Source organism: Penicillium angulare (genome assembly GCF_028827245.1).
Source record: "Penicillium angulare strain IBT 27051 chromosome Unknown utg000007l_segment0_segment0, whole genome shotgun sequence".
Lineage (NCBI taxonomy): Eukaryota > Fungi > Ascomycota > Eurotiomycetes > Eurotiales > Aspergillaceae > Penicillium > Penicillium angulare.
Genome location: NW_026623166.1, coordinates 2,004,418 through 2,016,758, shown reverse-complemented (window position 1 = coordinate 2,016,758; position 12,341 = coordinate 2,004,418). Strand labels below are relative to the sequence as shown.

Below are 12,341 nucleotides of genomic sequence, written 5' to 3'. Positions count from 1 at the left end.
TTTGACTTCATGAGAGGGCTTCCATACATGACAGGGGCATATTACGGCAGCAGAGTCTTGTGGGCGTTCACCGCGTCCCCGAAGGTAAAGGCCAACTTGTCCGACTTGAATCGGAGTAGCTCCCAATCACAGCTTCGCCCTGATAGGGCTTTGGTGGTGTGGTATTTGAATGAAGCTACTCGCTCATCGTCGAGAAACAAGAGGGATTGGGCTCTACCAGATACACGTCCACTACCGCGAATCATAATAGTTGGCACGAACGCTGCCGGGTGGGCTCTAGTGGGATATTCTGAAGTTGCTTCCATGAATGGTATCGAACGCGACCTCAAAGCTTGAAGTCACGGGTTTGACACTAGAGACTTCTCTAACGGGTGCTGTCTGACCATGCTGAGTACCTGTATCAGTCAGCTATTATTTGTTTACTATGCTCCAAAATGACCTCGGTGGTGGTTTCACTGCGGCAAATATCGGTCGGAGGAGAGGCCAGGCAAGAAAGTCGCTTTTCTACTCATGGCGGGTGATTCTACTATGAGGGATGCATGATTTTCCCAGGCGGGTCTACAGAGGGACCTATTGCCAGATATTTAGTCCCATTCTGGCGTGTTTGCGAGATGTCCTTGTGGCCAGACGGCTCTCAGTGCATGTTATGTCACAACAAGAGGTTATTGGGGAAATCGCCTGCCCTTTCCTAAGGTTAAAATGGAACATCTTTCGGTCTATTTGCCATCATCGAACACTAGATCTTCCGTACAACGCCACCTTTCGCCGTCTGGTTTCTGATCAAGATCACTCAAGCCGACAAGGCTAGCCTCAAGCGCCGGGAACAAGGGTTTATTTGACGGAAGGCAGCCTATTTGTCGCGACGGGATACAGCTCGATGGGGGAAGTGTCATCGAAAGTCGGCATGTATTGCTCTATTCATCGGTACACCTAAAGCACGTCGGAGGCTCACCGCGGTTATTTCGCTAGCTCAAGAACGGATGACTCAATCACCTCAACGATACGACTCAAGTGTTTCCCAATCCAGCAAGAGGACAAAAGCAGATGTGCGAGACTGACCGAAGCACCACAAACATCGAGGCTCTCAACAATGATCGAAAAAATTTGATCTTGTGCCCTCCGCTTCAACTCGAAGCCCCTGGTCGATTTCCGGTCCTTTCTTTTATCCAAGATCAATTCTCCCTCTCAAAACCACCCGTTTGATTCCTTCGAAATCTCGGTGATCGACGGAGTGGTGGACGTGGGAATTGTATACAGACTGACATCAAATGCCGAGCTAATAGCCTCACTACTCTAGACAGCCAGGAAAGCCTAAGTTGTCTTTTCAACTCACCCATGGTAAGCTGCCAGTGAGTGTCTCAGAGGATCAAATATCGAAACACAAGCAGTGATTGCCAGCGACCAAGACGCAAATACCAGCCCACGATCAGGGACCAAGGGCATATAGGCATATATGACTTCGAATGAGAATATCATCTATTGGGCAAATGCAATGGGCAGACATGATGCTGTCTCACAGTTGCCATATGGTGAAGCATCTAGAACCACCACAGAGCGGCAAGACATCGCTGCGATGGTCATTAGTATTGAAAAGTTCTCATTTTTCCCTTTCGTCTTGACTGTGGATACCAAATAATCAATGCTGACTGAGCCCGGATCCGAAACACCGCCTTGTATGTCGAGAGGAGGTGCATGGAATCCTCGAAGCCGTTGCCACCGAAAGAGACGTGTCAAATGTGGTGCTGTCGTCTCAGCCATCTCAGTCTGGTTACATGCACTCGCTCTGGCGAGCAAGTCAGGCCAGCAGCCCTATCCTGTCGGCCCAATCCTTTCTCCAAGCGACTCAGCCATTCGAAAAAGGTTGAGCAACACAATAAACCTACTAGGAACGGACTCCATGGGTCTCATAACCATGTGATCCACTCTGTATGGCGTGATGCTATCAATCCGTCAAATGAGGCTGTGCGACCGGAGTATGCCGTGACTTTGGAGATTGTCCTTTGGCGAAAATCGGCTTATGCAAGTCGACTTTCCGAGCTGGAATCAACTCACCGTGTGCTTACTCCTTGGGGAAAAATCAATTCAGTAAGTTGTCAATTCAGTTCAAAGGTGCTCGTGGTATGTGCCCGTAGCACATTCAATTCTTCATAGAAGGCGCTTACACGGCGAGGGCAAGTGAAAGGCAGAAGCTGTAAAACACTAGTCCAGATGCGGAATATCTTGATCAGCCCAAATGTCCGCTGGACCTCGATAAGGCCTCTTCGTGGCTTTACGGTGGTGCTAACAGCTAGCTGAGGTTGCGGGTGGTAAATATGCACCACGCGTTCACGCGTTGCCCGGCCATTCTGCCCCTACCGACCACCGCTTTTGACGCCTGGATATCTGAATTCGGCCTTCTGGAATGCGATATTTCGTCTAACTGTCGCAATACACGCTCTTTTCACGACGGGCGGGGGATGCCTGCGCAACGTGTGCACAACTGCTGATGACTTGGTATTACATCACTTTTCCAGATACATCACTTTTCCAGAAAAATCGACCTCGCCCATTAGGAGGATGTTCATCGCCCATGCCCGTATTTGATTCATTTTCCAAGCGCCCTCGAGCCGGGGGGGGGGTCCCCCAGACCCCCTTTATGGGGGTCGACGAGGCAATTTCCAATTGCCGGGGGTGCCCCCCATAGGCGACGGGCAAGACGCCCACATTCCCGCGGTCCCGTCATACCTCTGCATACCATTACATCTAGTATCCAGCCATCATCAATTTGTGCAGCCCATAGAATTCAAGAGCATTCGCGCTTCAGCTTCGGATTTGTCGACCACTCCCCTTCCCATACTGGTGGTTGGTAATTAAATAACAGTCGCCTTTGGCCTCAGCCATGCAGCCAAGTTAATTCAGACACTTCACATCACCTATCAAGCTCTCAACAATGAATGCTCCACTTCGGAATCAGCAACGCAATTTCCTCTTGTGCCTCTGAAAGATTCTTGGTTATCAATGTTCAAATCCTGGGGATGATGCGACCTTGACAGCGATGGGTCAGCGAGCGGAAGACTAAGGCCCTTCCTCGATCATCTGCTTGCACACGCCTAGGATCGATACCGGCGTCTACACGTCACAAGTCTTTGATATCGTACCGAGAAGTTAGAGTGGAGCCCCGACATCCCTTCGAATAGTCGGGTACAAGAAGACGACGGAACCGGGGATAGAGACTAGGTCCTAGGGCATCTTCAGGATGATAGAATGCTTAGGCTCAGTCTCCAACTTCCCATATATTGAACTCAATCGCTCGGGCAGAACAATGAGGATGGCTACAGGACAGGCTGAAAAGGTGATATGCGACTTGGCTTCAGGTGCCTTGATGAGTAGGAGGCTGACGAACAGTGCGCCAATGTAACTGGTTGACGCGCAATAGATCCTCCGCGTAGGAGCATGAGAGATGAGGACAAATCGAGAATGACCGGCGAATCTTGCCCGTCGCCTTGGGGGGCACCCCCGGCAATTGGAAATTGCCTCGTCGACCCCCGTAAAGGGAGTCTCTGGGGGACCCCGCCCCCCGGCTCGAGGGCGCTTGGAAAATGAATCAAATATGGGCATTGAGTACATGCATCATAGTTTTAAGGGTGGGTCTGATCAAACCAATAAACGTATCCCACAAGTTCAATCCGTTGCCATCCCATTTCACTTGGGATGCGGAAGGATCTACCGGACGACTTTACGACAGACTGTTGAACACCACTGGGGACCACCGTTCGAAAAGGCGCGAGTAATAATCCAGATTCACGCTCGAGAAATTTGAAAAGCCACTACGACGTCACTATCAAGAAGCATTTACCAAGAGGCTTACATCTTGTTGCACCAAATATCATTGATCACACAGTATGTACTACAAGGGAGAATTCTTCCATGCTGTTTGATCCGTGAGCGGAAGACGCATGGCAGTCTACCTTGCTTCAATGAGCTGGGCTGACAAGGTCCAGGTAAGGATCAGTATCATTTGTATCTAAAACAGTCAGCAGCTGGACGTATTTCGCGGAAAGACATAATTACCTCGAGCGCAATGTCCCAAGTCTTCCATAACGTGCCTAGCGCTGCAACTGCCAGTAGGATCGCAAACAAGGCTGACACGCAGAAAGAAATAATTCGAAGGCGAGTTCGGGCTTGAGTTGCCTGACCAAGAAGCCACAGATACCAGATCGTCACCATCAAGTAGTCAACGGCGAGAACGAACAGACACACCGGGTGAGATGCGGTCGGGCAAAAGACTCCAACGATAGGACTTGCTATCTTTGCCAGGCTGGAGACCACGGCGTATGATGCATATGTTCTAAGTAAGACAGCCGGAATGAACGGGTTCTCGCATTGTTGGAAATGGACCCGAAGAAACTGAAGAGTCAGCTGATTGCGCCAGAATGGTAACTTCTAGACATACCACTTGTCCGGTAAGAAAAGCCGATGTCATCCACAACAGTGTGCGACACCAGACTGCATAGATTTCGCCCCAGCGAAGACCGGAAAGTAGAACGAAGGAAATACTAGACGCAGCCGATAAAGTAATGTCGAGGTGGTAGAAATGCCAAGGCTGTTGGAAACGAACTATCAGAGACAGCCTCATGATACTAGTTAGAGAGAGAGCGGATATCAGGATCGACTGGACATGGTCTTCCGATGTCATTTTTTATGCATGGCGGACAAATGTGTCGGCTGGGGGAGGCAGTCTGTATTACTTATGTACGTTGCGTATAGCACACACGATCCTGCCTGGGTAGGATGTATATCTACGGTTTCCGAGTGAAAGAGGAAGAAAAATTTTGGCGCTGAATTTCGGTAACTCAGATCCGGGATCGTCTTCACGGTTTCTGGGGAGGCCATGGCCGTTCCCAGGATCAGTATCAGTGTCTCCAGGAATGGCACACGGGTTCCCAGAGACAAATGGGCTCCCAGGATTAGCATCAACCTTTCCCAGCCTGGCAAAGTCTATTTTGCCATACGCGAAGCCCTGGGCTCGGTCAGACTTGGTAGAGTATGTTCTTGATTGGTGTATTTGAGCGCGTGTTATAAAGCTTCGCCTCCCTTCCTACCAAACTGCATCAGCTTTAATACTACACAGGAAAGATGCTAGACAAACTCCCAAATGAACTCTTACTCTGGATCTGCAAGATCCTTGGTAAAACCGACATCGTTTGCTTGATGGCTTGCTGCTGGAGAATGGCAGCAATCTGCACAGAAGCTCTATTTGATTGCCTTCACTACGATGAAATGCCACCCCTTCATCGAGCCATACTCGCAAGACGACTAGACGTTGCGCGCCTTTTGTTGACTCATTACCACGCAAGCCCCAACTCCGAGTACCGTGGGACGAGCACGCTTCTGCTCGCCATTGAGATGAGCTACCCACAAGCAGTTAATCTCATGTTGGAACATCACCCACGGCTGTCTATTTGCGACTTTCAAGGTCGAGGGCCGTTGTCAATCGCTGTCGCAAAGGGCACTTTTGCCATCGTTGAAACCCTGTTGCAGTACCCAGCGCTGGATGTCAATGGCCGATGCACCGATGGCATGTCCGCTTTGATGTACGCAGTGGAATACTCGGAGCACGCCATTCTAAGCCATCTTCTGACCGATCCCCGCGTGAATGTCAGCATCGAAGATCGCCTTGGGCAGAATGCGCTACATTCCGCAGTTCGAAAAGAAGACCATATCTCAGTGCAGATCCTAGCCCGAGACCCTCGCTTGGATGTCAATTGGTGCGGCACCCACCGAAATACGGCACTACTTCTCGCGGTCAAGACCCTCAAAGGGAGGTCGCCCCGACGGGTAGTGGAAGCCCTACTGCTCAACCCAAAGCTTGACATCAATCACCAGGATTCTAGGGGCGCACGGCGCTGTGGCACGCGGTGGACCAGCAGAATGAGGAGCTAGTGCAGCTGCTCTTGGACCAGGATGGCCTCCGTTTGAATGATGCGGACGGCGGGGCTGTTACCCCTCTTGCGCGAGCAGCGGAGCATCAAAGCCCTCGTTTACTGCAGATGCTTCTGAGACAGCCGAAGATATGTATCAATGCCATGCCTGGTCCGGCTGTTCCACCGTTATGGGCAGCGTGTCGGGCGGGTTCGCTCGCCACGGCTCAGAGGTTGCTGACCCAGAAAGCTATTCAGATCAACGAGAAAGCCCCGTCTGGAACGTCACCCCTGCATGTGGCCGTGATCAATCAACACTTGGGTATTGTGTCTCTTCTTCTCTCGCAAGGTGAAATCGCACTGAATGAGGTTGGGCCCTTGGGCTTCACGGCCCTCATGTTTGCTGCTGCAAGCGGGTATGCTGCATGTGTTGAACGGCTGTTACGACACCCGCAGATCGATCTGAAATAGAAAGATGCGTACGGTTACTGCGCTTTCCGCTTAGCAATACTATATAAACATGTTCGGTCGATTAATCTGTTACGCAGTGCGTTCGTGCGGCAGACAATACGAAAGTTAGGCTGATCATCGGTCTAGCTTTGCCAAGACTGAGTGGGGGAGAACTAGAAAATTTTAGAAAAAATAATATTTTGCGAGACTACCATATTTCCCATCCTCGGTTCAGATGACTCAGAAAGAGCTAGGTAGCTCAGCTCAGCGAGCACGAACGTTAGCCAACAGTCCACTGGAAAGTGCGGTCCGCTCAATCACAGATTTTCCCGGTTCAAGGACACAGTACTTGAGTATAATACCGTAGCACTGGCTGTCACAAGGCTCCATTGTTCTCTGCTATTTGAGCGTGATATGAGCGTGATCGGCCGCGAATCAAGATCCCAAAGCGCCGGATAGGAGCCTCTGTTCTAGCTTCACTAATGGCCCGCCCTCCGTCTAATGCATCGAGTGTATACAGTCGCTCGCCAGATACACCAAGACCACACTCCTCAAGGGCTATGCCTGTCCCCGTCTGGGACGATCTTCCCGAGATTACACCACTAGACCATCGGATCTTTGTAGCGGGGAGAACGACCATGGCATTAGAGACGACAAAGACACACCTCAGTACAGCAAAGAGCGTGGGACCCCCGCCAGACCCAATCACTGAGAAGCGGATCCAGCGCGATCAGCAAGCTCAGGAGAATAAGTTCTACTGCACCTGTTGCGTGAATTTCTGCCATCTAGCGACAGCCGTGGTTGACATCACACAAAAGCTTGTATTGGAAGAACACTTCCATTCCGACCAATTCGCCCCGATCAATGCACGCTTATGCCGGGCTACATTGGCTCTTTGGGCAGCCTTGGACGCATCAAAGGTGGAGGAGGACAGGGCGGAACACATTTGGATGCAGGAATAGGATATTCCAACAGCTTCAGGGCCATCTTCCGCGTGGATCTAGAGGAAATTTGGCATCGTACACAATTGAAGGTCGAGCTGGTCGAGTCTTTGGTATCGGGATCTAAGAATATTCAGTGAGACGTGACAGGCGAGGTGACAGCCCTGGATGAGAGTGGCGAATGCGTACATTCGTTTCAGGTGACGATGTGAGGGCCAGCTACCCTGGTCTAACGACCAGCCCTGACGGTAGCAGTTGGCGGGCCAGGCTTTGTTGATTGGCTTGCTTTAAGAAGGCGGTAGCAATCACTTCCGGATGGCGACTGACCAATCATAGTGGCTTTTTGGGGTTCAACTTAGCAACCTCAGTTGAACCCCCTGTCGGATTTTCCAAATCCTAGACCTGGAAATATATTATTCTAATACTTGTATATAGTCTGTTTACATCGAAATTCTAATTAGAAAGTACGAATATTCATCCTCGTTCAACTCATTTGCCTAATAAACACAGTTCTGCCCTGTTTATTGGGTTATAAAATTCCTCAACATTAAGCCATACGAAATATATATCTCAGACTTTAAGCAATCATATTGGAATAACATGTCACGATTTCTAGCAAATGACAAACCTCGATCTCCGAATTTGATCGCGACTGCAGATCTTACAGAGCCTTTGAGGCACTTGGGTATAGATATCCCGCTGTCACGTAGTCTGGTAATCATAAGGTTGGTCGGGTTGGTGAAAGGCGGGCCACGTGGAGACTCCGTCACTCTGCGGTCGGCCCGCGCATGGCCGTGGGACACGTCGCGCCCGGCATCTTCCCAATAATCTCAAACAGCCGAGGGAATTGGCCTTTCAATATAGCACCATGGCCTTCTAGTCTAGTCATATTTCAACTAATTCCGGCTCTGTGGGTACCCGTGGCACGGTCGCTTCATGCCGTCCCTCTGCAGCCCGGCTTTCGTGTTCTGACCTAAGGGGAAAGACCCAAGGCTTCCAGGGCCTTCAATCAAGACAGCTTCACGCCAATTGCGCGATCAGCATCCGGTTCGACGTGAACGTTGCATACTGCAGGAGGGAGCAGCCTTTGGTGTCGCGCTGGCTCACCATCGATTGTGGGTGAGAAACCAACAGCTCAAGGATCGCGTCGCGTCTGGGCTCGAAGCCACCGTACGTACGTCTTGGCAGCGAGAAGCAGTGCGCTGTCCCCTGCAAAGTTGGACCGATCGACATCGAGAGATCTGCTTTGCAAGAGGATCTGAACTGCAAGATGATCGTCGTATATCACCGCCAGATGGAGCGCAGTGTGACCTTGGCCATCTGTGATGTGAATATCGACTCGCGGGTCACCCAAGAGGATCTCCAAGATCTTGTGCTGTTGATACTCTAGAGCCGTGAAGAGCGTGGGCTGGCCATTCGGTCCGCTGCTATTGACATCGATGCCGTGCTGAAGGAGTTGAATCACGGCTTGCACATCTCCCCGAGCAATTGCAAAGAACAGTGCATTCTGAATAGACCGTCTGCAGCAATGAGCAGCGGGACGCTCTGACGGCGAAGAGCCTGCTAGAGTGGGTAGTCAGCACCCGCACTGACACTGGAATAAGATGACCAACCGATGGTATAGAGGTGGTGCGACATCTCCGACATATAGTGAGAGGCTGTTTCGGATGAAATGATAGTGGCGCCGAACAGACTTATGGATGGAGGAGCAATACTCGACCTTGCAGGTCAGTATTTATAGAAGCCACTATGATAAGCATTTCATTCTTCTGGCTGATCCTCTACTTTACATTTGAGCTAGATGGAATTCGGTTGGGGTAGAATCACGGAAAATGAGGCCTGTGGAACAGAGAGGCTGTTCCCAGGAACTCTTGTGCTCCCAGGAATCTCAATAATCTTCCTGGAGCCCTGCGTTTGTGCGGAACGCCATGGATTCCTCGCATTTTCAACAAAGGCTTCTCACAGCGGGCCAATCTCTTTGCGTCTAATGTGTAGGCTAGTTGGTGCAATCCGCTGCCTCGATGGACTGGAATGCCTGCAGGTAGTCTATTAGAGCAAGTTGGACCATGCAAAGGCCCCGCTCCTGACTTACCCTCTAGCGTACATTCCACACTAGGCAGGAGCCGGAGGAATTATAAAAAGCTAGAAGGCACTCAGAGAGCCCAGTGATAAATTCTATGCCTACTACCTGTCTCATCTTTGATTGTCGATCTACATTACATTTAGTCTTTTCGCCATGTCTACCTTTTGGAACCCAGTCAGCGTTTTTGAGATTGGTGAGGATCTGGCCCACCAGGCTACCTGCTGCGGCATCACAGAGCAAGGTGCTCGCTGTAAGAATAGGATCTCTGCGAAGATGCTCAAGCAGGGAGAGGAGAAGCTGAGAAGCCTGGCTCGAGCACCTTTTCATGCGCAGACCCTGCAGCCGATTTTGCACAACATCGCAATTCATTTCCTGTGCTCCAGATGGCATCGAGATCGGCAAGCTGACCAGGTTAGTCGACACTGGTATGATGCCGCTGTTCGTAATCAGCTCGGCAGCAACGTTGTGCTGGAACACGCGACCACGCTAAGCCACGAGGAAAGTGACCTGCGCCAACCTGCAACCCATCAGTTGGACCGTGGTGTCTCATATGATACGAGTGAGACTGAGCGCGAGCTCCCGCAAGCAATCCAGCCTTATGTATCCCCCGCGATGCTGCGTGCAAACAATGTGCCGTGGGTTGTCTCGCCGGCACAGCCCGCTATTGCGTCCGTCGCGAATATTTCCGCAGGAACTCAAGACCTGGAATTACACCGTCTCGCTGTGAGCCATAATGTGAACGGCATCCATTGTACCTTTTGCCTGGCGGAAGATGGAGACACGACCGATGAAAATGTGATTCTCCGATGTCAACAATGCCACGCGCTATCGCACCTGTCCTGCATGGAACTCTGGCTAGGACAGCGCGACACAGGCTTTGACACCTCTTGCTGTGTTTGGTAAGTTCAATCGCTTCAGTGTCATCGAGGGAGAATTCTGACAATCAGCAGCCGCAGTAATGGTGCTCTAGATGCCCTCATCCGTCCCATTAGGCGTCGGACTGCCTCCGCCAGCGCGTTAATGGTAGACCGAAACATAGGTACGGGGCATAATTTGCAGCTAGAAGATACCTTGCCCACCGAGGATAGTACGACTTCCCAGGGCCGCATTACTCGGTCACCCCGCGCACCAGCACGGCGCGAACAACCTCGTCGGTCGGCACGGCTGACGCGGGATGCCAGAAGCATAGCTCCGCCCCGACGATCGACAAGATTGGAGACAGGACGCATGATTCGCAGCTAGGAGGATCTCTACCAACCGAGAATAGGTCGGCCCACGCACTAGCACATCACGTTGAGCCTCGGCGATCAGCGAGACTAGCGCGCAGCGTCAGCGCCACTCCGCTTCGACGGTCTCCAAGATTGGAGAACAGCCAAGCTTGATGAAATGTGTTAGCTTAAACCGTAGGAATGGGTCTGATGATGAATTGATGAATAACAGATGCTGTATTACCAGAGTACTGAATGACAGGGTCCTGCAATCCGACCTGTAGCAGTCGAGGCTCAGCTATCCCGGCTGCCTCGTGCTGCAAGCGTATTGGATCGGTCGGTTAACCTTTTGAGTTGGAGCGCTGTAGTAGATAAATCAAGATAATGCAACTGAGAATCGCACCAACGATGCATGATACTTACTGTTACATGCCTTTCCGGGATTTTAGCCTATGGAAATGTAGAATCTGCCTTTGGGTTTGTTCCAGCCTAGAAGACTGCACCCAAATTTCCCCGATGCATGCGTTGGCCTATGGATGAAACTATTGAATTGTTATTTTGCTTCCGGCCGCTTGATAGAAATCCAACTGTGGCGAGAATCACAAATCACGATACCGCAATTAGATACACCATGGTAATCAAGCGTACTGTTATATGTGTCGAAAGCCTATATTGAAGTCACCACACTATCAGTTGATCGGGTCGTTGGCTTGCCACTCCTCTGTTGAGTATCACCTGGATGCCGTGCCGGTGGTACAGTTGTGGGCGACTCCCAACGTACTTTCCTCCTTCTTGTTTCTTGTCAAGCCGCACGCTGATTTGAGGCAAACTCTTCACAAGGAACACATTGCTATCATGAGATCCGGCAAGGAGGTATGTATACTCAAGAGTTTATTCTGAGAAATGATGTCAAGTCGGCCGTCGGCCAAGAAACGATCCACTTCCGACAGTGAACACGTCTGGATCGCAAGTAATCGAGCGCATCGTGCCACTTCGCGAATTCGACGTGCCTAATTGAGGGCTGGCGATATGCAACTATGTAACTTGTAGTAGACGGACGAGTGACGGTAACTGGTTCACAATGAATTGTCTGGAGAAAACTCAATACGAGAGACACTAATAATACTGTAGTGCTCTGCTCGGCTTGAAAGATGTATTATGTAGAACAGCAAAATCACAGGGAACACATCATTTTTTTGCCACCTCGCAATTTGATATAAGAAAATTGTTTTGGGAATGGCCGCTGCAGCTTTTGGGATGGCACTGCTAGATCATAGGAACGGACGAAGGCGTTTTCTTATACCACCATTGTCTTCGGCTTCACATTCTGGCTACAAATACACGATACCCCCCTCTTAATCGAATTAAAACCTTGCACTACGACGAGAGGTGTTCCTCAGAGTGAATTCCCAATGGCAGCCATGGCAGACAAATCATTTACTAGATTTGCACCCTCGTCCCAAAGTCACCGTGAGTCTTCTATGCGCTATATATTCTTCCTAGCTAATTTGATGTAGCGTTGATATGCGGCGTGCACGAGCAAAGGAAGCGTGACTTCTCCTTTCTGATTGAGCAAGTCGAGGACCATGTCTCAATCTTGGAAAATCATCGACAAAAACTTGCTAGTGAGCTTCATGTTCTGCGTGAATATTCATGGGGCTTGTATCGAGAGTATAAGAGGGTCCTGAGTAAGCTGGAAGAGTTGGGAGCTAATGATGGTCGATTTCCTTTGGCGGGAGGGATTTCCACTTTGCAGTGA

The 12,341-nt window shown here is 50.5% G+C and overlaps 6 protein-coding genes across 6 annotated transcripts; 4 read left to right on the top strand and 2 right to left on the bottom strand.

Moving 5' to 3' along the window:
• Nucleotides 1-3,953: 3,953 nt before the first annotated feature.
• N7478_010029 (uncharacterized protein) lies at nt 3,954-4,675 on the bottom strand (the record flags this gene model as incomplete). The annotated part of the gene is made up of 3 exons (XM_056926243.1): nt 3,954-4,019; nt 4,051-4,386; nt 4,433-4,675. The coding sequence occupies 3 exons, from the start codon at nt 4,673-4,675 to the stop codon at nt 3,954-3,956; spliced, it is 645 nt and encodes a 214-aa protein (XP_056775613.1).
• A 440-nt stretch (nt 4,676-5,115) lies between these two features.
• N7478_010028 (ankyrin repeat domain-containing protein) lies at nt 5,116-6,371 on the top strand (the record flags this gene model as incomplete). Its single annotated transcript, XM_056926242.1, has 2 exons — nt 5,116-5,817; nt 5,874-6,371. 2 exons carry the CDS (start codon nt 5,116-5,118, stop codon nt 6,369-6,371), a joined length of 1,200 nt encoding a protein of 399 aa, XP_056775612.1.
• A 461-nt stretch (nt 6,372-6,832) lies between these two features.
• N7478_010027 (uncharacterized protein) lies at nt 6,833-7,312 on the top strand (the record flags this gene model as incomplete). The annotated part of the gene is made up of 1 exon (XM_056926241.1): nt 6,833-7,312. One exon carries the CDS (start codon nt 6,833-6,835, stop codon nt 7,310-7,312), a length of 480 nt encoding a protein of 159 aa, XP_056775611.1.
• Nucleotides 7,313-8,426: 1,114 nt separating this feature from the next.
• On the bottom strand, nt 8,427-8,938 carry N7478_010026 (ankyrin repeat domain-containing protein; the record flags this gene model as incomplete). The annotated part of the gene is made up of 2 exons (XM_056926240.1): nt 8,427-8,854; nt 8,905-8,938. The coding sequence occupies 2 exons, from the start codon at nt 8,936-8,938 to the stop codon at nt 8,427-8,429; spliced, it is 462 nt and encodes a 153-aa protein (XP_056775610.1).
• Nucleotides 8,939-9,527: 589 nt separating this feature from the next.
• Nucleotides 9,528-10,616, top strand: N7478_010025 (uncharacterized protein; the record flags this gene model as incomplete). The annotated part of the gene is made up of 2 exons (XM_056926239.1): nt 9,528-10,273; nt 10,325-10,616. The coding sequence occupies 2 exons, from the start codon at nt 9,528-9,530 to the stop codon at nt 10,614-10,616; spliced, it is 1,038 nt and encodes a 345-aa protein (XP_056775609.1).
• Nucleotides 10,617-11,994: 1,378 nt separating this feature from the next.
• N7478_010024 (uncharacterized protein) lies at nt 11,995-12,341 on the top strand (the record flags this gene model as incomplete). The annotated part of the gene is made up of 2 exons (XM_056926238.1): nt 11,995-12,052; nt 12,100-12,341. 2 exons carry the CDS (start codon nt 11,995-11,997, stop codon nt 12,339-12,341), a joined length of 300 nt encoding a protein of 99 aa, XP_056775608.1.